General features: G+C 40.1%; 1 protein-coding gene across 1 annotated transcript in view; it reads left to right on the top strand.

Annotated features, from left to right (window-relative positions):
- LOC134403145 (guanylate cyclase 2G-like) overlaps positions 1 to 17,987 on the top strand; it is a 58,507-nt gene extending 40,520 nt beyond the window's left edge. Inside the window, exons 16-23 of the mRNA XM_063133253.1 lie at positions 4,554 to 4,731; positions 5,710 to 5,850; positions 6,909 to 7,101; positions 7,752 to 7,926; positions 12,050 to 12,148; positions 12,812 to 12,903; positions 16,791 to 16,898; positions 17,955 to 17,987. Of these exons, the coding sequence (XP_062989323.1) occupies positions 4,554 to 4,731; positions 5,710 to 5,850; positions 6,909 to 7,101; positions 7,752 to 7,926; positions 12,050 to 12,148; positions 12,812 to 12,903; positions 16,791 to 16,898; positions 17,955 to 17,987 (1,019 nt within the window). The remainder of the gene's footprint in view (positions 1 to 4,553; positions 4,732 to 5,709; positions 5,851 to 6,908; positions 7,102 to 7,751; positions 7,927 to 12,049; positions 12,149 to 12,811; positions 12,904 to 16,790; positions 16,899 to 17,954) is intronic.
- The last annotated feature ends 8,255 nt before the right edge of the window (positions 17,988 to 26,242 follow it).

Here is a 26,242-nt window from a genome sequence, read left to right as displayed (position 1 = left end):
ATAAAGATCAAAACATCTTAGGATGTTCGATGCATGTTACTTGGAGTATTGATTTAAAGGATAATAACCCTGAATTAAAAATTTCTGAAAGAATTATCTGCACCTCCCTATCGAGGTCAACCTCAAATTTTGAGAAGCAACTCATTATTCTTGGTAGTAGAAAGTTAGACTGGGCGTGGTTCAATTCTTTCATAGGGAGTAGCACATGTTGTCCATAAAAGTGAGGTGGTGTTTTGGAGCACTAATCTTATATAAGAATATAGTAGTGTAAAACTTATCACTAGAGATCTACCAGACCAATTTTGCTCATTTTTGTTTTAAACTGAAGCTTGAGCAGTGATTTTTGAAAGAAAAAATTGAAAGTTCAAAAAAGTTCAAAGCTTGACCTTTAATAGCAAGTAATTTCTATGCCAAACAGGTAGGGCAGCGCCTCTGCCAGCAGGATGGTAGACAGCCCTGCTTGGCCAATCGGTGTGGTGCAAAGGTGGTTCCCAGGCACAGATGTGCAGTTAGGGTGTCACTGCCAGTGGAGAGGAGGAAGGCGATGGAGGCAGCCACTTGGGGCATGTGAGGGAGGGGTGGAAACGTGACAAATGCAAATTTTGGAGAGAGGAGCCACGTTCACATTATTCTTGAGTCGCAAGGGCAAAGAAGCAGGAAAGGAGCAGGACTACTAGTTCCTATGGTGACATGGGCTTTACACTAGTATTCTAGAATCTGCATCTGCAATTTTTCTATTTCTTTCTATCAAACAGCAGTCTTTCCTCCAGACCATGGGCTGATGCTGAAGCCTAAAAAATTACTGCTCTCCTCTTTCCAGTGGGAGCCTCTGCTGGGTCTCATAGACAGGCAATTCTGGATCCCATTCAGTGCCTATTGTAATACTTTGTCCAGTCTGTGATAGAGGAAAATAGTCTCTAAGACTGCAATTCTCCATCCCAAATGAATAAACCTTCCCTAGGTTTAAGATTTTCCAAAAATTATTCTTATGTCGTGTGTGTGTGTACACTAATTAGGAGAAAGGGAGATATAAACTACTTGATCATATTTCACAATTTCTCTTCTTCTACTACTACTACTACTACTACTACTATTATTATTATTCACAATTCCACTTACTAGCAGTTGTTCAAAAATCATTATGTAGTATTCAAGTCCAACTGGATTAACAAATTATGTTCATCCATAAAAGGTTATTGGACTATGCTCAAGGATGTAATTTAAATTAATAAAATTACTGCATAGAAAGGAAAAGGAAATTCATGGCATGGTTTCATCATCTCATGTTTGTTTTGGCAACAGTTTCATTAGTTAAGCAGCAAGGCTCCTAAATATTTATTACAAGTTTAATTGCACAGTCCTATAGCAACATATTTAAAACTGCCATAGTGCTTAGTAGCCCATGTTCCTTCTTATGCACCTATTGCTTGTGATTACACACTCTCATGATTGTATCAGCAACAATTGCACTGGATAAGCAGCTTATACAGATTAAATTGTACAGTACTAAACCAGTCCTAAACATAAATAATTTCATAATGCCAGATAGTGCAAAAGGATGAACACCGACCATATTTCTTCCAATAAATCATTGCTCCTGTACTACTGACCTTAGTCCACCTTATATTAGAACTTGTACTGGGGAAAAGGACATACCTTCCCATTTCTTTTAACAACTACACTGCTTGCTTGCCCATTTCTTGGCATAGTTCAAAATGCTGGTTCTTTCTTTTAAAGTCCTACATGGCTTGGGAAATGGGTACCTGAAAGATTGGTTTCTCTCACATGAACTTGCCCACACAGATTGTCCTCTAAGGTCTCTCTCTGCATCACCCTGGTTTCTGAGGTTAGGTCAATGGTGACCAAAAGCAAGGCTTTTTCAATTGTGGTGCCCTACCTTAAGAATGCTCTCCCTAGTGAAGTTTACCTGGTACTCTGTCTTACATCAATGTAGGGTGATATTCTTTTGATATTTCTGTTTTTAATATAATCTGAACTGATTTTGTTCTGCTGCTGACACTTTTATTGTTTCTGCTGTTTTGATTTGTTTCAATTTTCCCCCTTAATATAGATTTTGTTGTGTTTTACTGTTGCATGTGAGCCACCCTGGGATGGATTGATAGGTAGATAGATAAACATAAAATAAAATAAAATAAAATAAAATAAAATAAAAATAAAAGGAATAGTAAATACAGGATACTCAATATATGGATGGCCAAACAAGATATTATATTAATTGATCCTATAGTATTCATTATGTAAATTTCAACTAAGGGGAACTTGAGGAGTCTCAGGACCATAGAGTTGAGGAGGCTTCCCTTGAAATGCAAATAGCATCTTCTGAGAAGCAATTTTTCTCTGGCCTGTGGCAGGAAGTGAAAGCCTTGAATTTCACCTCTCTTCATGGTCCTAAGACTGCACAGGATTGCCTTTGGCTGCTGTTTACGTAACAAAAACATACATATTAATTGTATTTATGCAAGTCTAGTTTGGCCCTAAGAAAAAAGATTATTTCATACGACATGAATGTACCCATACACTCCTCTCAGGGCTTCCTCTGAGTGCTTCCTCAAAGGGAGGCTCAGAAGGCAGCACCAAGGGAGAGGGCTTTCTCAGTAGTGGCCCCCAAGTATGGAATGATCTCCCCAATGAGGCCCATCTGGTGTCAACATTGTTATCTTTTCAGTGCCAGGTTAAGGCCTTACTTTTTTCTCAGGCATTTGGCAGCTTATTGAGTTTTAATCAGGTCCTGGATTTGTTTTATGGTTATGGGTGATTGTTTAAAGTTGTTTTACATATACATCATCTCTGTCTGTACTGTGTGTGTTATTATGTAAATGATTTTAAACTTTGTATACTGTATTTTTTCACACTTTTTAATCTTTGTAAACTGTCCAGAGAGCTTCAGTTATAGAGCAGAATAGATATAATAACCATGATAATCATAATAATATATTTATTTATTTCCCTTTGGATCGAGGCAGGGAACAACATTAAGTACAACAATATAATAAAAATAAAATGCATGCAACTGATTAAAAGAATGTATAAAACCAATACAATATTAAAATAATAATCAGGACATCTTAAAATTCTTAGGTTTAAAATTAATCATGGTAGGCCTGCTGGAAGAGACTAGTCTTTACAGCTATCTAGAACTTGGAGAGAGTGTTTAGTTTTAACCCATTGACGATACCAGCCACAGAACCTTCTAAGGCTATATGAAATCCAAGAGGATCCATCATCCTTCAAGGGCGGACCATCTTAATAGGTCCGCCAACCCTGCAGGGGTGGATAGTTGCTGTGATACTAATCCTGACCAGAAAATGATCTGTCTATGACAATGCAGAGGTATATAAATAAATAATAAATAAATAAACACTAATAATAATATGCTAAAACATTGCATTGAATCCAAGGAGTGATGAAGAAAAAAAGAGTCACTATGTATTCTTATAAATAAAGGTATTGACTATGGCTCTTCTCACCTTGCATGAGTCCTAAATAGTTCTCTGTCAGGTATTTGATTTGAAAGTGTTCATATCTAAGTGGAAGCTTTTCTGGAACTGAAGAACAAAAGTAACAACCTCTGAGATAGCCATCTCAAGGTCTTTGAGAGCGGCCAGGATGTGCAGCTGGATGACTCTCTGACCAAGGCCGTTTGCCCATTTTTTTTTCTTGAGGCATAGAAACACAATCCCGGTGATGCAATGCGGTGTTCATATTGCATGTGGACACTATGATTGGCTCACAAGGCTATTAATATGTGACATGAAGAGTGATTGAAGAGTGATTGAAGAGTGTGGAGAGTTTGTGTGAAGTTATTTGTGTAAAGTTCCTCAACTATGTTATGCTCTATGTAAATACTTGTAAAGTAAACTTAGATTAGTAGTCCAAAACGCTGTATCTGAGTATTCCTTCACTTTGTGAACATCTGCCTGCTGCCAGTGACCTCTGTCTCTGCTGACGTGTGCTTGCACTCTGTGCATGTTCTGAGAGAGTGCAATACATCAGACTCCTAACACACTAGGATTGTAACATAAGGTTGGGTCACAACATCATCTGATTGAGCAGAATTTCAAGTGGACACAATGTTTGATGGCATACAACAACAGAGAAAAATCTCACACACAAGGAAGAAATAGAGTTAATGGGAACTTTTTTTTAATAGGTGGACTAAAATATAACAAAAGAAATAAATATACTGACTAGAACAACCTGGCTTCATTTATACTGCCATTAAATGGCTACACTAAATAGCTAGTGCCCTTAAGAGATGCATTTGTACAATGCAAGCAGCTTTGCATCCTATGGATCTGAAAGAGAAAAGGCCCCATCCAGGAGAACAGCTTCCACAAGCAACAGCAATATCTGTTGGAGCATTCACTATCCCATTCTGGGTTTACCAGCAGTAGCTGTAGATGTCTGAGGAGTAGGATTCATCAGCCCAATCCTAATGCTTCCACCAAAGTTGAAAGATTCTAAAAAATCAAGTAAGTGAAAGCAAAATGTATAACATTCTGAAATCTGACATAATCATTCTTTACTTCCAGAGATAATAAAAAGAATCCAGGATGCCAATTCTCCTGTACCCCTACGCCCTTCTCTTTCAACAGAGAAATGTAATGAAAGGATCATTGCACTTTTGAAGGCATGTTGGGATGAACATCTAGAGAGGAGGCCTACATTCTCCCACATCAAGAGAGCACTGATAGAAGCCAGTCCTGAAAGGTGAATGTTTTTTCTTCTTGTAAAACCACATTTGTGTGATTATTAATTATGTGGGGAGAAAATAGCTGTCACATTTAGCATATCTGTAAAGATGGGTGATTTTGTGAAGCTCACTTTTGCTGAGCTTCCACAGTTTGTTCTGACTAATTTGTGCTACAATTTGCAGATTTTGTCTTTAAAAGTCTGCATTAAAAAGCATATTTTTTTCATACACATTCCTCTTAATTTACACATATTTGGGTGCATGTTTTCAAACGTTTACATTTTACCCCTGAGCATATAGTGATTTTGTGCACACCCTTTCCTAACATACGTATTTTTGGTGCCCATTTTTTAATTGACTAACTTGCTCGCAATGTTTGGAAAAGTCTGGATTTTGGAGTAAAGCTGTGTTCAGGTTTGTGTAGAACTTCAGGGAGTGTTAGCTAGGTTCGCAGCAGATTGCAAACTGAATGAAATTACCCATCCGTACATGTCAGGCTGTTACTGAAGTTATAAAATAAACTACACATGAATATTGATTATCAGTATGCCTATGTGCTTGCCTGTACCCTGAACAAACAAATGGAGCTAATAGTGAACTGGAAAGCAAGAATTTCTGATCAACTGCCTGAGACCTTGTTAGTAAAGTTTGCTTTCTGATATCTAATTAGTGTTTCCAATGCTACTGAATAAAAGAAATGCAAGTAAGGATATGGTCTGATCTTTGGTTTTATAGAATCTTGTAAAACTAAATGGAAAAGATATTCTTTTAGCCAACTTCCAATGGATTATCAGATTGTATCAAAGACTAATGTTATACAGGATGCAAAGGATTTTAAGCATATGCAGTCCATGCAAAACTGGTGAGCCCACAGAACAAAAAAACCATCCCAGAGATCACAATGCAGTATTTTAAAAAGAATATAAAGCTCATTGGTAGAAATCGAAGGTAAGTATTGTTTCCTAAAATATTTACTTTTTGAACATTTCCAAAAGCCATTTCAGTATATTGGACAACATGGTGAATAAACTGGAAAAATATGCAAATCATCTGGAGGAAGTAGTTGAAGCAAGGACAACCCAGTTGTTGGCAGAGAAGAAGAAGACAGAAAAGCTTTTATCAACCATGCTACCAAGGTAACTGATATTCTTCAACGTTCCTAAGTTATTGTCCAGTAGAAAAGGTCCTACAATGATTTCTCCTTTAGAATATGCCAAACCCAAGAACTGGTTTAATGTATTTTATTTTGGTCACCAGGCTGTGGTTAGAGCAATCTAAAACCCTTGGATGGGTGTTTAGGGTGGGGTAGAAGGGCCTCTGCACTGGCAGAGAAAAGCTCCACTGGTAGGAGACCACATCTGCCCTAGAGGCCCCTAGGACACCCATCGAAAGCTCTGTGGGCATAGGAGCACTGCTGATGGTGTTTCTGCCTGTGATTGGGCATAATCTTGGGCACTCTGAAGGAAGTGACAGCCTTGGATCCAAAGCCCCTTTGTTCCCCCACCCCACACACATCAAGCACATTAACTACACCAGTCTGAGGTACTTATTTCCCTCCCATTGGTGTCAATTTCAGAGCAAAACTCTGACATATCCCCACTCCTACCTGTCCAAGTGGGGTGACAGGGCTGTGGTAGTGGCAGATCATCAGCCACTTAGGAGTGCCTTGCCCACCTCTGTAGCTCGTGTTTGTAGGGGACATAGGGTTGAAAATATTACACGCACTAAAGACTGGTGGCTCCAATTTTGTGGGATGTGAATCCATTCTGGTTTCCAGTCAGAACCAGCCAAAACTCTAAAGGACCTATCCAAATTGCTGAACCCTATCCCCCAAAATGGCTTCCATGCCTTGGATAGCTTTGGCTCCGGTGCCACCTAACACTGGCTTTAGGCTCTGACAGAGTATCCATGTGTGTGCTGCTCTATTGCTCTCTTCACTGATGAATGTTAAGTATACATTGTGACTGCACTTAAGAGAAAACCATCTCAAAATCTGTAATCTGTTTTAGCTGTAATCTTGCACACATTTAAGCATGCCTAAATCCCACACAGATTTTGAAAGTTCATTCTACGTAACACTGCACATGATTGAATGACCATGATTTTAAGTCTCAGTTGTGATTTTCTTCTGAAGTGAAGAGAAAAACCTGAAAAAATGCAGGACGCTATTATCTTTCACCCATTCGTGTTTCAGCTTCATCGGAGAACAGCTTGTTGCTGGGAGAGCAGTGGAACCTGAGAGCTTTGAGTCAGTCTCCATTTTCTTCTCAGACATCGTTGGCTTCACTAAATTATGCTCTCTCAGCTTTCCGCTGCAAGTTGTCAATCTCCTCAATGACCTATATAGTCTGTTTGATAATATAATTAAAATATATGATGTCTATAAGGTAGGCAGACGGCATTCATTGTGGGGAACAAATGGGTCTGTTTTTAGGGATATCTTGCTTCTTTTGCTGCTATTAATCCCACCACCCCATTTCTCACCACATATTTGGCTCCATCCAGAGGGGGGGAAAAAGCAATAATATAGCCCATGAGGCTGGGAAGTTATTTTATGTCATCAGGGCTAGTCCCACCCATTGTACTGAGAAAGAACTAGATGTCTATATTAAATAAATAGCCTCAGGAAAGGATGTGCGCTGATGTTCTTCTCAGTAACCATGAGGGAATATTTATTTATTTACAATTATTGTTAGGTTGTCTTTAATGGTAAAGCCTTCTCATTGCATTGACCATACAATGACACTGTCATCTGGAGATAACCATAAGAAAACAAAGAGGGGTGCTTTTCATTTTGCCATCGTGTGTGTGTGTGTGCGTGTGTGTGTGTGTGCGCGCGTCTTAAGTATCTTCTCCCAGTTGGGGAAGAAAGGGCTAGCATATTTTTATGGTGACTAAATCAGCCAGATCCTTTCTAAGCAGTTGAAAACTAAGGCTTTCTTTCTTATGTTCTACTTAGCGCTTAAATGATTTGCCATTAACATTGTTGCTCTTGGTGGCCCATACAAGCATTAATGGTTTCTTCCATTGTTTACAGGTTGAAACCATTGGAGATGCCTATATGGTTGCTAGTGGCCTCCCCATTCGCAATGGGACAAAACATGTTGAGGAAATTGCTACTATGTCTTTGCACTTCCTCAGTGAAATTATCTCCTTCAAGATTAGGCACATGCCAAATGAGAAACTGAAGCTGCGTATTGGTATTCATACAGGTGAAGGGCATCATTCTCCTCTGAACTTGGTTTTAGAGCTTTCCTGGTATATATTTTCTGAATGTGAAGAAGGGGAGAAGGAATGGTCTCTCAACCCTACCCCCCCCCAACCTCCAGGTGTCCCCTGGTTCCACCCCCTGACCTCCACATATTAAAAGGAAGCTGAGATTAGAATTCTACATCAAAATCTGTACACACTTAGGCTGTGTATGTGCAACTTCAATCATGTGGAAGAATCACATTCTTCTCTTCTGCTGGCTGTGTGGAGGTTGGGTTGTGTGGGAGAGAATGTGACATAGGATTACTGTGGTGTTCACTATAGTATTAATCTTCATGACACATTTGAAGGTAGAGTGCTTTGATAGCCCAGCCTTCTAAAAAGAAGCCAAAGATATGCAATCTAAGCCCACAGACAGGATTTTGTAGGCCATCTTGTTCCATCTTTTATAACTAATAGCCCCATCTTAAGATTTGTTGCAGAAGTATCTGAGGGCCTGGAAAGGTGTGTACCAAAAGTTTCATCACTCAGCATCATAAAAGATGATATGCTGAGACTGCAGTGAAATTACAGGCCGATATTTGGGTCAAATGTTATCAGCATGTCAACGAAAGATAATGATGAAATACCTTTTAGTATATAAATCTATTTCAGTTTGTATTCTGCCCTGTTGCAAGAGCTTTGGGCGTGTAGGAATACATTTTAAAGCAAATAATATATTTTAAAACATCAATTCTATTATTAGATAATATTAAAATCAAGAACTATATATCTATGACAGATGTCTTATCAAGTATGTCTACAGATTGACAAATCACAACAATGAAACAGGCTGCGACACTTTCTGTTACATTCATGTGCTTAGTACCAAGTTAACTTGTAATACAGCCATGTAGATAATCCATTATACACTTTTTTGCACTGCAGACTGCTATTCTTCAAGCACCTAAATCATACACAGAAAGCATCTGTAAGAAGAGGGATGTGACCAAATCAGATAAAAGTGCATTGAAAGGAATACTGGAATCACACACTCGCTCATTTTGTGCAACAAATGTTCCAGAGGTGTCAGCAGATTGACAAGATACTGTTAACGTGCTTGGGGTATCAGAGGCATTTGATTGGCCACTACGGAAAACAAGATGCTGGACTAGCTGGACTTTTGGTCTGATCCAGTACTGGACAATGATGGGGAGGGGGTTGATGCTGAATGATGTTTCACATGAGTTATCTTTGTGTTCCATATATCTATGGAAATACATACAGAATTTGGTATCATTAGAACGTAAGAAGAGCCATGCTAGATCAGACCAAAGGTCCATCTAGTCCAGCACTCTGTTCACACAGTGGCCAACCAGCTATTGACCAGAGACCCATAAGCAGGACACGGATGCAACAGTGCCCATGTTCCCTAGCAACTGATGTATATAAGTTTATTGCCTCTGATACTGGAGCACATAGCCATCAGGACTAGTAGCCAATGATAGCCTTCTCCTCCAGGACTTTATCCAACCTCCTTTTAAAGCCATCCAAATTGGTGGCCATCACCGCATCTTGTGTTAGTGAATTCCAGAGTTTAACTATGCGCTGTGTGAAGAAGTACTTCCTTTCATCTGTCCTGAATCTCCCACCAATCAGCTTCATGGGATGAATCTGGATTCTAGTATTATGGGAGAGGGAGAATAATGTTTCCCTACCCACGTTCTCCACACCATGAATAAACTTGTATATTTCTATCATGTCTCCACTTAGCATCTCCCCCCCCCCAAGGTAAATAGTTCCAGCTGTCGTAATCTTGCCTCTTAGGGGAGATGCTCCAGCTCCTTGATCACGTTGTTTGATCATCCTTCCCTCCCTGCTGAACTCACTTTTACTCCTCATGCCAAATGTGGGTTGCCAGTAGTTTTAATATGATAAGAATGTGGTTAATATTTCTCTGCCAAGCGATGAGGAAATATAGGGATTCTGTTCTGAGCTGACATTAAACAGAAGAAAACATGGCACAAGGAGCAACATTCTCTCCATGTAGTTTAAGTTTTAATCCACATGTGTAGGTTTTGTTGTTGTTGTTGTTGTTGTTGTTTAAAAAATAGTGATTCAAGTCTGCATCATTTTCATTCATGTGAATTCACTCAAACAGAAAAACAACAACACTTGAAAAGTTAATTGACCATGTCAAACATTACCACCTCAAAGTAAACCAGTCTCCATTCAGCTCTATTGATTTCTCAATAAACTATGAGGCAGGTCTATGGAAAGCAGAACCTTGGTTGAGCAATGGCTTACTAGGAAAGAAACAGACCACCACAACCATAATACCAGGGAGCCTTTGGCAAGAGGCCTCCAGCATGGTACTCTGCTTGCTTTATGAGACATATGCCCATTTCATTAAATTGGATTTAATTCTACATAAAAAGTATTACACACATGCATTTCTACATGAAATTTCTACATTTGCATTTCTACATTTGCAGGATTAAGATCGGCTCCTTTACACATGCTTTTTCCCAGGATCTTTCCTTCTCTGCCATTCCATATCTTTCACTACGCAGCCACTTTCCTAGATCTAAAAAGCCCGACGATAATGGTTGCAAAGCATGGGAAAGGCCCTGGAGGATGGAGACATCATGTAAAGGATTTGCAAACTATCATGAATGAGCAATCATGAGTGCATAAAAAAAAGCTTCATGTAGAAAGACTCACAATGCCATGCTATGCAAGCTTACTCAAATGTACATTACTCTGTATTCAATTGGGTTACTCCTAAGTGTGTGTATAGGACTGAAACCTTATGTTGTATTTAATATTTAAAGCAAAATTAAACAAAAAAATGCTAAAAAAACAGAATCACTCTGCATGTCACTTTGATCCTGTACTTCAAGGCAAATTGTTTAATCCAAACCTGGTACCAGCCCAGACGGGAAAACAACCATTGTGGAAGGGAACGAGCTGAATAAGGCACCTCACATGTACAGGACATGTGTGCCTCATGAGGCAAGGTTGGGGCAGACCCTATACTGGCAAACAAGGAAGTTAAGGAAAGAAGTTAAAAATACAATTTTATAAATTAAAATATAATATAAAAACCATATACAGAGCATTCTATCACACGTACAATAATACAATCAAACAACTAGACAGAAAATGCTCAGTGGAGTTTTTCCCTTTGGCCAGATGCGTTTCAACTCAGGGTCTTCTTCAGTGGCCAGTGTGCCAAGCTGATTGGTACCAAGGGCTATTTTTTCTCGAGACTGACTTAAAAGTTCCAAATAATAAAAGAATAAATGCAATCAGATGTCACTTCCCACGGTCTAATTCCAAATATTCAAAAGAAGCCCATACGAGATACTCCAAACAGCCACTGCTCAAGCACGATAATCAGCTTGGCACACTGGCCACTGAAGAAGACCCTGAGTTGAAACGCATCTGGCCAAAGGGAAAAACTCCACTGAGCATTTTCTGTCTAGTAGTTTGATTGTTTTATTGTATTATTGTACGTGTGATAGAATGCTCTGTATATGTTTTTTTAATATTATATTTTAATTTATAAAATTATATTTTTAACCTCTTTCCTTAACTTCCTTGTTTGCATTTATATTGTGTTAGGTTAAGGTTATCACTTTTTTGTTGCATTCAGACCCTATAAAGGCCAGCCCCGCCTGGCCATGAAGCCAGGGAAGTTGCCTGAGGAAAGGACACATAGATTCCCGCACTTTCACATGTAGATCCAGGGAGGGCTGAATTTCCCTTACTGTTTGAATAGAGGTCCTAGTTTATCCCAAGCTCTTGTGCCTGTGTCTTGATTCTATATTTTCTTCTCCAGTCACAAATGCTTTAGACAACAGCAAAGTTGCCTAAAACAGGAATTACAGACAACCCCCCAGAAAATATATGCGGACATGGCCCATTCCAACTCCTGACACTGTTATCAGATCCAAATGTTTATTTAGTGCCTTCAGTGTCATTTTTCTACCTTTGAGTGCCACTTTTTCCTTTTTACAGAAAGATGATATAAATTAAATGCATAAATAAATGTTGATATCCCTCAATAAGAAGCATAGCATGTGGGAATGTTGTATTTCCTTTCTGTGTGGCTGATTTCTTCCTTGGCACTTGTTATTGTAGGCCCTGTTGTTGCAGGAGTGGTGGGAATCACAAGGCCCCGCTATTGTCTGTTTGGAGACACGGTGAATACAGCTTCAAGGATGGAAAGTACCAGCTTACGTATGTTGTATTCATTTGTTATAAAGGTAATCGCTGTCCTTAACCTGGTACCCTCCAGATGGTTTTGACTGCAATTCCCAGGTTTGCTAGCAATTAGCCATGCTGACTGAAGTTGATGGGGCTGAAGCTGAAAATATCTGAGGGGCACCAGGTTGGGGAAGACAATTGTAATCTCTAAAGGTCAGCTTGTTAACACATCCTTCCTCAGAAGTCAATGCAGAACAGGCAACCACAGGATAAATTAATATAGCATAAAGCAGATGAAGAACTTTTAGCAATGGGCAATACTGAAGGGAGGTTATCAGGCCAGTTACTGGGAAGGAACAAGGGAAATGGGATTGGCTTCATCCTCTATTTGCTTCCTGGAGGCACCTGGTTGTTCATTATAGATGATGGACTAATCGGTGAGCCTTTGTTCGCATTTTCCAATTCATCTTCAGCTACAAAGACCACTTGAGTCTTTGTCCAAATTGAAATCATCAGTTTCTTCATACTCCTTTCATTCTCATACATCACAGCTGCAAGAGTTAACTAATAGAAAAAATATATACATATCTCTTCTACTAGTATATTTGCAAACCCTTTCCTTACCCATAAAGGCAGTCAATAAACAATAACTGGAATAGATCTCTCTCCCCCTCTCCCTCTCCCCCTCCTTTGTAGCTCTCCAAATCCATGTTTCTATGATCACAGCAAATGCTCTCCAGACCATTGGAGGTTATGATTTGGAAGAAAGAGGGACCATAAGGATAAAGGTATGACTTTCATAAAATCATAGAGCTGAGAAGAATACAACAATAACCTAGTCTAAACATATGCACAAACACAAGTTAATCAGCATCTCACCACACGGATGAAAAATTCCAGTTCAGACAATAGTCAAAATAGTCAAAAGCAAGCAAAGAGCAGGTGCACTATCAAAAAGTGTTTCTATGGCAAATATCTCCATTTGACTCATACAGGCAAGCTAATTTGCATGCATGAGAAAGCAAAAAAAAAGTGTTAGAAGAGGAGAATATTAAATGCAGGTTTAGCAAGTCAGAAAGGAATGACCAATGGATAAATCTGCCAATATCTTAATATTGTATGAAGTTGTTTAGAGGGTTTTTTTAAAAAAAAAATGTTATAGGGCCTTGGCATCAGAACTAAATGAAGACTGAATAGGTATTGGGGACACTAACATGTTTAGGAAATCCCTAAACTACAACAATGATGCTTTCCACCTTCCAGTAAAAATGTACATTTATCCCAGCAAAGTCACTGAGAGAAGGCTGTCAATCTGGTGTCACTTGGTGATTCCCCCAGAAGCAAACATGTCCTGAAGAAGGATTACAGGGAACACAGTTGTGTTCCCTATAGTTAAGGACGGTCAGTAAACGAGCATTCCGCCATGTTAAATGGAGTTACTGGGGGGTGGGTCAACCTAGCAGCCTAAAATGAAAAATATTTCAGCAATCTTTCTAAAACGCAGTACTGCCAGAAAGAAATGCTGGCTTTATATACCCTGCACGTTTCAGGAAGATTGCTGAACCATTGAGGGCTGGATGGGAGTTTAAAGCAGAAAAAGGGGGGAAGCATGTCTGTTTCAAAGTGATCAGACTTACTTCCGGGTTGGCGGCGGTAGGCCGGGGCGAGCCGGGGTGGGTTGTTGTTGGGGATTCCCTGGCCCCTGCCGCTGCCGCCGTAGTTCGTATGGCGGCGGCAGCGGTAGGCCGGGGCGAGCCGGGCTGGTGGGGGGGGCTTCCCTGGCCCCAGCCGCTGCCGCCATAGTTCGAGTGGCAGCAGCGGTAGGCCAGGGCAGGCCAGGGCGGGTTGTTGGGGGGTGGGTGGGGGGCTTCTGCGCGCTCACTTACCACCCGCTGCAGGAGCCCTGACCTCTTTTGTATCTGATCACTCTAGTATAGCTCCTGCAGCTTTCACTGTTGGGATGAGGAGGGAATTTCACCAGGTGCTGCATGCATACAAATGATACCTGCTGAAATTCCCTTTTCTATGCAACTGTTAAAGATGCAGGAGCCCTGTCCTCCTTTCCATGTGGCTAGGGTGACCATATGAAAAGGAGGACAGCAGGTGTCATTTGTATGCATGCAGCACCTGGTGAAATTCTCTCTTCATCACAACAATTAAAGTCACAGGAGCCTTGCCTCTTTTGTATCTGGTCGAGGGCAGGGCTCCGGCAGCTTTAAATGTTGTGATGAAGAGGAAATTTCACCAGGTTCTGCATGTATACAGATGACACCTGCTGAAATTCCCTTCTCTATGCAACTGTTTAAGATACAGGAGCCCTGTCCTCCTTTTCATATGGCTAGGGTGTCCATATGCAAAGGAGTACAGGGCTCCTGTATCTTTAACAGTTGTATTGAAAAGGACATTTCAGCAGGTGTCAACTGTATGCATGCATAACCTGGTAAAATTCCTTCTTCATTCTAACAGTGAAAGCTGCAGGAGCCCTGCCCTCTTTTAAATGTGGTCACTCTAGTATAGCTCCTGCAGCTTTCACTGTTGTGATGAAGAGGGGATTTCACTAGGTTCTGCATGCATACAAATGACACCTGCTGAAATTCCCTTTTCTATGCAACTGTTAAAGATACAGGAGCCCTGTCCTCCTTTCCATATGGTCAACCTAGCCATATGCAAAGCAGTACAGGGCTCCTGTATCTTTAACAGTTGCATAGAAACGGGAATTTCAGCAGGTGTCATTTGTATGCATGCAGAACCTGGTGAAATTTCCTCTTCATCACCACAGTGAAAGCTGCAGGAGCCCTGCCCTCTTTTAAATGTGGTCACTCTAGTATAGCTCCTGCAGCTTTCAACTGTTGGGATGAAGATGTAATTTCACCAGGTGCTGCTTGCATACAAATGACACCTGCTGAAATTCCCTTTTCTATACAACTGTTAAAGATACAGGAGCCCTGTACTGCTTTGCATATGGTCACCCTAGCCATATGGAAAGGAGGACAGGGCTCCTGTATCTTTTTTTTTTAATAGATTTTTATTGCTTTTCCACATAATATTGCTTTTCCACATTACAATAAGGAAACAACAACAACAACATACTACATACATGTTGAGTAAGTGTTGAATACATATATATTGATTAGATATTAACTATAACATATCATAACATAATCAAATCATTCTTAACATATAAGTGCACCCCCCACCTCGGGATCTATTCCTGCTTCAAAATCTCATACTGTCTTCCGCTGGCGGTTTCCCACTTTCCTTAGAAAACACAAATATTAGGAACTGTTTCCAAATTCCTTCAAACTCGTTTATTTTAGTTATACCTTTCCTCCACTTAATATTACAAGTCAATTTATCATTAATGGCTTTATCCCATACTTCTTTGTACCATTCTTCAATAGAATATTCCCCATGAATCTTCCAGTTCCTAGCTACCATCAATCGTGCTGCAGTCAGCAAACTCGATATTAATTCTTTAATTTCTTTTCCACATTTAGGGCTCCTGTATCTTTAACAGTTGCATAGAAAAGGGAATTTCAGCAGGTGTCATTTGTATGCATGCAGAACCTGGTGAAATTTCCTTTTCATCACAACAGTGAAAGCTGCAGGAGCCCTGACCTCTTTTGTATCTGATCACTCTAGTATAGCTCCTGCAGCTTTCATTGTTGGGATGAAGAGGGAATTTCACCAGGTGCTGCATGCATACAAATGACACCAGGCAGGAGGGGGTTGCCTGGGCCAGGCAGGAGGGGGGTTGCCTGGAGCTGCTGCAGTTTGTGCAGCGGTGGCAGCAGGTCCAGGTAAGGGGCCAGGTGTGTGTGTGGGGGTGTTCTTACCTGCTCCGTCGTCACCTGGCCCAGGCTTGAATAGAGCCCCTGGGTCCACCCAGAAGCAAGGCTTCAGGTGTGGCCTTGCTTCCAGGTGCACCAGGGCGCTCAGTTCAAGCCCGGGCCCAGCGACGACAGAGCAGGTAAGTGGGGTGGGGTAGGGTGGGGGCTTGCCTGGAGCCGCCGCCCTATGTTCCCCATCCTGCTGTCCCAGCATTCCTGACCATGGGACATACTGACTTGCAATGATGGATCGTCGTAGTCCAACACCTTTGGAGAGCACCAGGTTGGGGAAAGGCTGCTTTAAACAAAAAAAGAAGTAGGTGGCTCTAAGTTGTTCGTCATTAGTTTTCCACAACCCCACAGTCACCTCTGCATATCCTATTCTCCATCCTGTCCTCATGGTTTATCTGCTTTGGCAGAATGAGAATTTCACTGGTACTTTCTGCCTCCTTAGGGAGGATGTGGAGTTAAGGCTGGTGAGCCTTAACAACCAATTTCCCCGCTTTTTGGTGCTTGGTGGAAAAGTGTACGTCCTTAACGTTGTTTTATAAACCGTAGGTTTTTTGTTTATTGAATTTAGACGTTGGAAGAAAAGTTTGCAAACTCCAAGATTCTGTCATCCCAATCTCTTCTTTACTTCCATTATTTATTTATTTATTTATTACATTTCTATACCGCCCAATAGCCGAAGCTCTCTGGGCGGTTCACATTACCTTGGAGGAATCCTTTTTATCCTAGAAAATACCACTTCTTCTGAAGACATTTTCAGTCATATAGGGGGTTATTTTTGTAGTTGTTTATTTAGAGGCAAGGTTTGTTTTCATGTTATTTCTGTTGATTACCAGGGCAAAGGACAGCAAAAAACATTTTGGCTGAAAGGAAAAGCTGGGTTTAACATGTCTCTACCAGAATTCTACAGTGATGTGGCAAGCCACCCAAAGAGAAACATGGAGGTAAGACTCTAGCTAAATACTGTATGCAATAACATAAATCTAGGTATTATAAGGCCATCAGAGAAAACTGATGGATATGTAATCAGTGGAAGGAACAGCACTTGTAGATAAGCATATCCACCTGTACTGCTGTGTACTAGGGGTGTGCACTCTGCACTGAAAATCCAGGGGTCCAATGGACCTCCGACAGACCTTCGAAATTGTGAACTGCCCAGAGAGCTTCGGCTATTGGGCGGTATAGAAATGTAATAAATAAATAAATAGTGTGCTTAGAGTGTGGTTTCAAAACCATTGGAAACCTGTGATGCAGTTTGAAGGTTGTTCAGAGCCCCGAATAGATAGTTTTTTTAGATGAAGTGAGTTGTCCATGTTGATGGACAACTAACTGAACACTTGGTATTTCCCCATACTAGAGGTGGCAGAATTGAATAAATTAAGTCCTGGTGTAAACAAAATGCCTATTGAATGTGTTGGCTTTGTAACTGATGCCTAGGTAAAATAAACTTTAAATTAATGGTAACAGTTAAAATCAATGTGATTTAAAACACACACACACACACACACACACACACACACACACACACCAGTAAACTTCTCTGTAGACCAGACACTTTTGTTTAGAGAATGCCACAAGTAATTTATCTGCATTAAAAAGATGTATCTGAAATAAAGGGAAAGTAAAAAAAGCCAAAGGCAAGGGTAGAACCAAGCAATCTTCAAAAACAAATATTTGCAAAAGTTTATTTACAGTGCCAAGCACCTTGGCACTGTAAATAAACTTTTGCAAATATTTGTTTTTGAAGATTGCTTGGTTCTACCCTTGCCTTTGGCGTTTTTTTACTCCCCCACGGGGTTTTCCTTGCTTTTGCATCTGAAATAAAGGTACATAAAGCACAGAGGTAAATTGTGGAATCAGTTATAATATTCAGAATTCAATAATCCATATTTTTTTAGTTTAGAAAAGAAAGGATTAAAATGAATGGAGCTCAGCATTATTCAAACCTTTTTCCCTTGCTTATTGCTCTACATCATGTATATCTCTTATGGGTTTGCTAGGAGTTGTGTCTAGATGCTCTTAAAGACCATTGAAGTGCCCAAAAGGAAATCTTTTCAGACATCTCAAGGTATATTTTACTATCCAAGGAGTACAATGAACAGATGTTCATAGTTCTGTACAACTCACTTGGAGTTCTATACAACTCATTTGGAAAATATACTGTTGGTCCTAAGAGGTTTCAAATCTTGCATGGCTCACTTGCACAGAGAATTGCAGATCTTCATGGGATACTCTTTCAGTTCATGTTCATTATGAAATGCTGGGAATTGCATTGACTTGATCCTTCTGTATATTAACAGTTCTTGATGCTAAGTTTCACTGTCTCATTGCTACAGAAAGGTATGGTTCCCATCAGCTACTGAATGCGGTATGAAGTGGAGGCATTCGTATGCAACATGAAATTAACAAAAGGATATGGTTTATTGGTATATTATACAGCCCAACATACAGATCCTAAATAACTGAAAAATCAGTGTCTTTGTCACAACACTATGAAAGCAGAAAATCAACATCCTCCAATACCTGGATCATGTGTCATCAGGAGACTGAAATATTATGGCTATAACCATCTTTCAAAAAACAAAGCCTTCTATGATGGCTGTCTAAATGGTAGTTGACTTACCATCAAATGTGGAAAAAAAATAATAGCCTTGGAATCCAGATTATCCCTCAAGCATACATTCTCCAACTTTAAAAAAAAATGAAGTTACCCTCACATCCAGTATCTCACCCTGTTTGGTACATATTTGTATTGATGATTCTTTGCAGTGGCATTGTAATAATTTGGGAACATTAAAATAGCATTTCCCAGAATAAGTAGCCCTATGCTCAAATACAAATTATCTCTAAGCATGGGAGAAATTGTTTTTGTGGTCATAGTCAACTTCATGCATGGCCTTACTCCAGGACTGTCTGATGCAATGTCAGAGGTGTTTGGATAAATAATAGTTTTTCCTTTACAGTTCCAAATGGAAAATGACAAGTGAATGATGTATTTAGGACCTGTGGAGAAGTGCTTTGTATGAAGATTGTTGCTCCACAGAAACATCAGATTTCCACTGTGAAAATTTCAGGAAGCATTAACTTGTCAAAGGTTTTCCCCCTTTCATTTATTATTTATTAAATCACAACAGCCTTTTAACTGACTTTGTTCTGACTTTATACTGTTAGTTTTACCCTACCCAGTGCCTGTTTACCCTACCCTGTGCCTGTTTGCTTTCACTTCCCCTCCTTATTGTTTTATCATGGCTTTATTAGAATGTAAGCCTATGCGGCAGGGTCTTGCTATTTACTGTTTTACTCTGTACAGCACCATGTACATTGATGGTGCTATATAAATTAATAATAATAATAATAACTCATTCCAGATTTGTTCAAAACAAATTTTAGATTGCCAAAGAGTAGATACATGAATCAAATTTAATGTAAGGAAAAGTGCCACTGGTTACTGAGGAACACTTTTTGTGAGTGGACAACTGATGAAATAACAACAGAGCTTGGGATAAACTAGGGCCTCTTTATTTAAAGTGGGTAATTCACCCCTCCCTGGATCTGCATGTGGAAGTGCAGAAATCAATTAAACCCTTTCTACAGGCCACAACCTGTCTTATGCCAAATCAGGAGTTGGGTAAACCCAGCCCCTTTCTTAAGCTATACTTCATACAAGTGAGGGGAAACCACCCTGCACACACACACCCGCCAGGTGCCGCACAGATATGAATAGGTGAGACAGGAAGGTCCCCAAAGGCAAGCCATATTCCAGCACAGGAGCCACACAACCCACGAGGAGCAGGTCTCTGAAATTGCCAATCACTGTAAAGGTGCACTAGAGCGCTCACCAGCCCTGTTCTAATAACCAAAATTCATGCACAACCCTGCCCATACCAATCAGCCTATTTACTCACCCTCCACTAAGAAGTAATCCCAATATGAAGTAGGCCAGAAAACCTGTACACAAAAGCCAATCTGTGATAGGTAAAATTCTTACTCAGCCCTTCCAAAGGAAATGACTGGCTAATCCCATACTGTTTATAGGGAAGAAGCCAGAAAGTGAAAGAGGCCAGGTTGCTGGCGCTTGTCTTTAGAGGCATTGCCCTGCCCATATCTCACACTGACCACCTGCCAGCACATGTGCAGCGACTTCTCCTCATCCTTCCCGCCTGCAAATGCCGGCCCTCTCTCAAGCCATACCAGCGGAGCAGGAATTTATTACATTTTTATACCGCCCAATAGCCGAAGCTCTCTGGGCGGTTCACAGGCTTCTTCCTGTGAATTCTACTCTTTTTGTCAGCTCTGTTACCTCTTCTGAATAATGTGCTTCACACACTTCACTGAACGATGGCATAGTCCCCAGTGTATATGTTTATTGCATGCATATTTTATGTTTTTCAGCTTATGTTACAAAAGTAACATTGTATACAGCTGTGTAAAGTTTTCTGTTTATGCTGGCAGGTGAAATCTTGTGCATGGTATCAGTGGAGGTGCATTATTTTTTTAAAAAATAGTCATGTCTAGTGAAATTTACAACTAAGGTTGCAGTCCATCACACATTTACAGTACACAAGAGTGAATCTCATTGGACACTTTGGGACTTATTTCCATGTAAACGTGCATAGGATTGCAATGCACACCTAGGATACTAAGAACAGTTACTTAGAAGTAAATTCCTCTGATATATATTCAGCTGTGCACTGGTGGGTGCTCCAAAAGGATTAAAAGATTGGATACAGAAAATAGGAAGAAGTTGAAGAACTCATCCCGATGCTGTGCGTGATGAGGTAATGCCAAGGGCAATATTAGCCCCCATAATTTCCCCAACAATGTCAGTTTTTTCTTTGAGTCATTTTCAGCAGGCCAAAGATAATTGTGATAGATGTTTTAGGAAACAGAAAGGATTGAAAAGAATATGTGATTTTTTTGAAAGAAGGGAGAATACTTGGACTTAGAACAAAGCGGTATTCAAATTTATTTATTTATTACATTTATATCCCACTTTTTGTCCTCCAAAGAACCCAAGGTGGCATACATAATCCCCGACCTCCTCTCCATTTTATCCTCACAACAACAACCCTGTGAGGTAGGCTGGGCTGAGAGTCTGTGACTGGCCCAAAGTCACCCAGTGAGCTTCCATGGCCGAGTGGGGACTAGAACCTGGATCCCCTGACTCCCAGTCCATCACTCTAGCCACTACACCACACTGATACTCCAGTACTTACAAATAAGGAATTGTTAAACAAGATGACTAGGACCAAAAATATACATATACCCTTAACTAATTTTGAAAAATTAATAATTGATTGTGATTCCCCAAAAGGGATTTATATCAAAATTATATATTATATTTTCAGAACTGCAAGAGCAGGACACTGAGGCCAGATCTACACCAAGCAGGATATAACACTTTGAAAGCAGTTTGAAAATAGTATATGTAATGTGTCCTGGGCCCCAACAGTTGTCAATACCATTATAAACCATTATAAACCATTATAAAGCACAAATGTAGATCCTGTCAGGGATAAAGGCAAGATGGTAATAAATGATAAACATCAATATATCAGATAAACAATAGAAAGATGTATGTGTGTGAGGTCCAAAGCACTTTATAGTGTTGGCAAGGAAAAAATTCTATAAGATCATATATTTGTGATATTTAACACATCATAGACTGCACAAAATAGAGAAATTGCCTAAAGTTGGAGATGTGATCAGAATTTTGTAGATTTCAGACATATATGGTGAACCTCCACATATCTATTTTTTTGTGGGGGTTTAATGTAATTAATACTTAATACGGAGCATAGAAAAGCATTCTGGGTATAAATTGCTTTGCATCCAGCGATTATTAGGTAAGATAGAATGGAATGGTAACAACTAAGAATGAGCAGATGAATGCATACATGTTAGTTTCAGCTAAGATTCTAATAGCAAAACACTAGAAAAAATAAGAAGTATCACATGTAAGGTAATGGGGAAATAATATTTAGCATAAGGTATTCATGCATAAGATCTCATACTATTAAAAATGGGAGGGTCAAGTTACAAAAAAATATTGACCCTTTAGATTAATGGGACAAATTTATTCATTATTGGAGACAAAAGAATAATTATTATAATATTATTATAAATATTAAAATATTAAAAGCTGTTTAACAGTTACATTTGATTGAAAAAAGCAAGAGAAATATTGAATTGAGAAAACATGTTTATTGATTGCATTAAGATTTCTCCACTTTTGAATTGTATTTGCTCTTTTGTGTTAAAATGTTATTGTCAATAACATGTTTTTAAAAATTAAAAGAAGGAATAAACTACTTTGAATGATATCAGATTTAAATTTATTTACGATTCAAGTGCTAGTCTGGTGCATTATTCAGAGCAAACTATTTGAAGTGAGAAGCATTTAAGTGATATGTTGTAAACTATAAAAAGCCAATACCTAAATACCCTTTTTTAGAATTTCTGAACTAAACACTAAATGGTTGAAATCTCACTTTTAGGAAAAAGAAGCTATTTTTCATCAGATTGACATAATACTGAAGAGTTATTTACTTGAAATTATTTCTCCCCAATATTGAAATTTCAACCCCCATGCTAAACATTCATAAGAATATAAGTAGTGTTCCTAATCAGTCCAAAGTCGTAGCTTGTCCGGTATTGGGTTTCCAACTTTTGTTAGCTAGTTTATTCATGAACGTGATCAAGACATTAAAAAAATGACAAAATATATCCATCTTAATGCAGCCTTCCCCAACCCGAAGAAGATAATTTGGAACAATTCCTATCAGCCTCAGCCACAATGACCAATATTCAGGAATGCAGTGAATTAGAGAAGGCAGAGGTAGTGCAACTGATAATTAATTAGAATTAATCAAAGCACATGAATCAAAGAGTTTCAGCATGATAGAGTTTAGGGGATTTCTTTCTTTTTTGTCCATATTCTAGAAAATGTGTACAATTTCAGCTAAAATGTGTGTACCATTTCACTAAACCCAAAGTAGAAAAGTTAAGATGATGAATAACCTGTACCAAATTACAGAATTACTTCCTCAGCCATATGTCCTCGTGTGCTTTTGGTTTCATGATTAATATGATCAAATAAAGAGAAAATGAGAGAATATCTACTTTAGTCACCATAGTCTGAAAAAGCCTGAAGGATGTGTTGCACATGGAATACTAGTGTTAAGGAATCCTCTGATGGTAAAGTCATAAGCTTCCATTCAACTTTGACACACTTCAAAGACTTTCTTGGGTTGTAATTCTCATATGCTGATAAACTATCTTAGAAGGAAATATAGTAATGGCTTGGAATGCACCCCCTGAACATGTTCTTTCACAATATGTTATACAGTTTGTGGCCACCACTGAATAGTTTGAAATACAAGCATTGATCTTGTGTGTGAGGACTGTGCTTATTTGTATGGAAGAGCCACTGTTGGCCATAGCATTTTCCTTATTTCTGAAGGAAGAGAGGACGTTGATTTGACACCACTCTATAGGGACCCAGCAGGGGCGCTCACTGAAGGAGCTGCACAGTCTCTCAACACACATATAGCCCTCTCAGCAGTTGATGGCAATGTTGCTTGTATACTGAGCTCCTCAATTGTGGCAGGCAGATGATGAGATCAAATTTATGTGTTGATTTAGCAATTTTTAAATCATTTTTGCTTGGTAATATTTTCATGTGCTAAGCCACCATATGGAAAGTTGCGTATTAGTGCATCCTGAGAACTGCTATTTATTTTGTTATTTATTTAAAATTGTTTTATGCCACTTGTAAGGGTTAAAAACCTACAGGTAGGAACAACTATGCTCTGTCTGCCAACCAAACTGTTATGTACTGTACTTTTAAGAAAGGCCACCATCACCACCACAAAATTACAATTGCTTAGCCAGCCAATTCCCGATTGCTCGGTTGCTTCCAGAATCTTGAGAAAGGTTTAGCTCCTTGATGCAGACAAGACGTAAACAAGAAGTAAACTCAGTGCTGCTGTGTCTGCAGGCTAGCAGTTGGAAACTGACACTTGCCCATTATGTAACAGTGGTCTTCTGTCTTCTGCTAAAACAACCACCACCTTGATTTGAGATTTATAAAAGGGATGAGCGCACAGAAGGTAGACAAGTCATTGTTATTCTGTTTTCACAGAAACAAATGCAAGCCAGATATTGTTTATTCTCCATGTAAAATAACGTAACAGGTAAAATAAATCCCTCTTTGTAGCTGCAGAGTACCATGCAGATAGTCATTAGCTGCTGATGTTGGGCTGCGTATTATAGTAAAACTGCCCAGACTCCAAGCAAGAGGAATAAATGGCAAAGAATAGCTGCAAAGCAAAGAGAAATAGCAAGAATTTAAGTGAGTAGTCCCACTCAGTGAATAGTCTTTGTCATTCTGGCCTTTTCAAGGTCTTATATAAGAATGGTTTCAAAACTATTTTAAAAGGACTCTTCAATTATTTATTATCAAATATTTTCATTTAAATAAAATGATTAGGTTCTACTGACTTCAGTTTCTATATGGAATCTTGTAGGGAATTTATGAGTCCATCCTGTGGTGGAACTGCTCCAGATGAGAGATACTGAAATCTGGCTGGGCCTGCCATTGTTAATAATGTTTTGTGTATGATTTAGGACAGGGGCAGGCAACTTGTGACCCACCAGATGTTTTGACCTGCAACTTCCATCATCCCTCAGCATTGGCTAAGCTGGCTATGGCTGTTGAAAGCTGTAGGCCAAAACATCCAGAGATCAGCAAATTGCTTGTGCCTGGTATATCAAAATCCATCAGATTCCAATAAGAGCATGTTATAATTGGCTGTTGCTAAAGCTTCCAAAGGTACTAAACTCATCTGATTTCAATAAAATCATAAGTGGATATTAAGGAAACTTAGCAAAACCTGAATGAAAAACCTAGTCATGGTGAAAATATTTTCTGGAGCAGAATCAATTGAACCAGCTTGTATCTATTATTTACACATCTCTTGACACAAATAGTCTAAGGGCCTTCCTAGACCTGCCGGCTTACACCGGCAGGGAGGCGGGGCCGAGGCGCGCTAACATTAGCGCGCCTCCCCCACGCTTCCAGACGGCGGAGCCGCAGGGAGGACACAAGCCCTGCGGCGTCCGCCATTTTTTTTTGTTTTGTTTAAAGGGGCCGCGGGTGGCCCGAAGACTCCGGGAAGGTAAGTGGCTTTTTTATTTTTATAACGGGGGGGTGGTGGTGGCGAAGGATGGGTGGCACGGGGGGAGGGCGGGTGCGATCGTGCCGCCGCCACCCGAGCAAGCAGCCAAGCGGCGCTTGCCCGGGCAATGCCTGGGATGGGGCGGCATTGCCCGGGCAAGCGCCGCTCGGCTGCTTGCTCGGGCGGCGAGCGGCGCGATCGCACCCGCCCTCCCCCCCGTGCCACCCACCCTCCCATCCTTCGCCCTCCCCTCTCTTCCCCCCTGCCGATGGGCACAGCGCTCCTATGAGCGCTGTGCCAGGTCCGCAGCTTTTCGCGGCTCCTCGCTCGCGAGGAAAAGCCGCGGAAGTCTCCACACTTCCCCCAGCCCCGGCCTGAGGCCGGAGCTGGGGAAAAAGCGCACCATAATTGACTTAGCTCATGGCGCGCTAGACCAGGCCTCACTGCGGCCTGCCGCCGGATTCCCCTGTGCGTCATCTGGACGCACAGCAGGGAAACCGGGTTGGAAGGCGCGCTAAGGCCTGGTCTAGCAAGGCCCTAAGTATCCTGAATGAGGTTTTTCTCATTACTGTTGGTTTATTTATATGTGTAAGAAATCATGTTGCATTAGTATCCAGCTTGGCCTAGCACAGGATAATCCAAATATTTAGAACATCTGACAAATTGTAATAGCTGTTGTACTGAAGCAGTTTAGGCACAATATTTACAGTCCAGTTTTGTGCTTGGTGGAAGCATTGGCATTTTTCTAAACGCAGAGTAGATTTTTAGATGAGTGCTTATTCAGGAAAAAGATGAAATGTTTGGTCTAGAATCAACAAAATAATCAGTGCCAGTCTGTTTCTGATTACAACTGTGCCCTCGCGGGTTTCCAAAGTGAACGGAATGAGCTCCTGCTTGCACAATTTTTTTTGTATATACCAGAATGCCATGAAGAATGATGCTTTTCATCAGGATACATATATTATTTTCTGATGACACATCACTCAGCCAGATAGGCACCATGCTTGCAGTGGTGCTAACTACTGAAAGTTCCTTCTCCAAAGTGCTCTTCTAATATTTGAACTTTTTTGGCTTTTTACAAGAAGATGAACAGTCTCTTCTGGCAAGCC

The sequence above is a fragment of the Elgaria multicarinata genome, chromosome 8 (genome assembly GCF_023053635.1).
Source record: "Elgaria multicarinata webbii isolate HBS135686 ecotype San Diego chromosome 8, rElgMul1.1.pri, whole genome shotgun sequence".
NCBI lineage: Eukaryota > Metazoa > Chordata > Lepidosauria > Squamata > Anguidae > Elgaria > Elgaria multicarinata.
The sequence above is the reverse complement of the archived record's forward strand: the minus strand, read 5'-3'. Positions and strand labels throughout refer to the sequence as shown.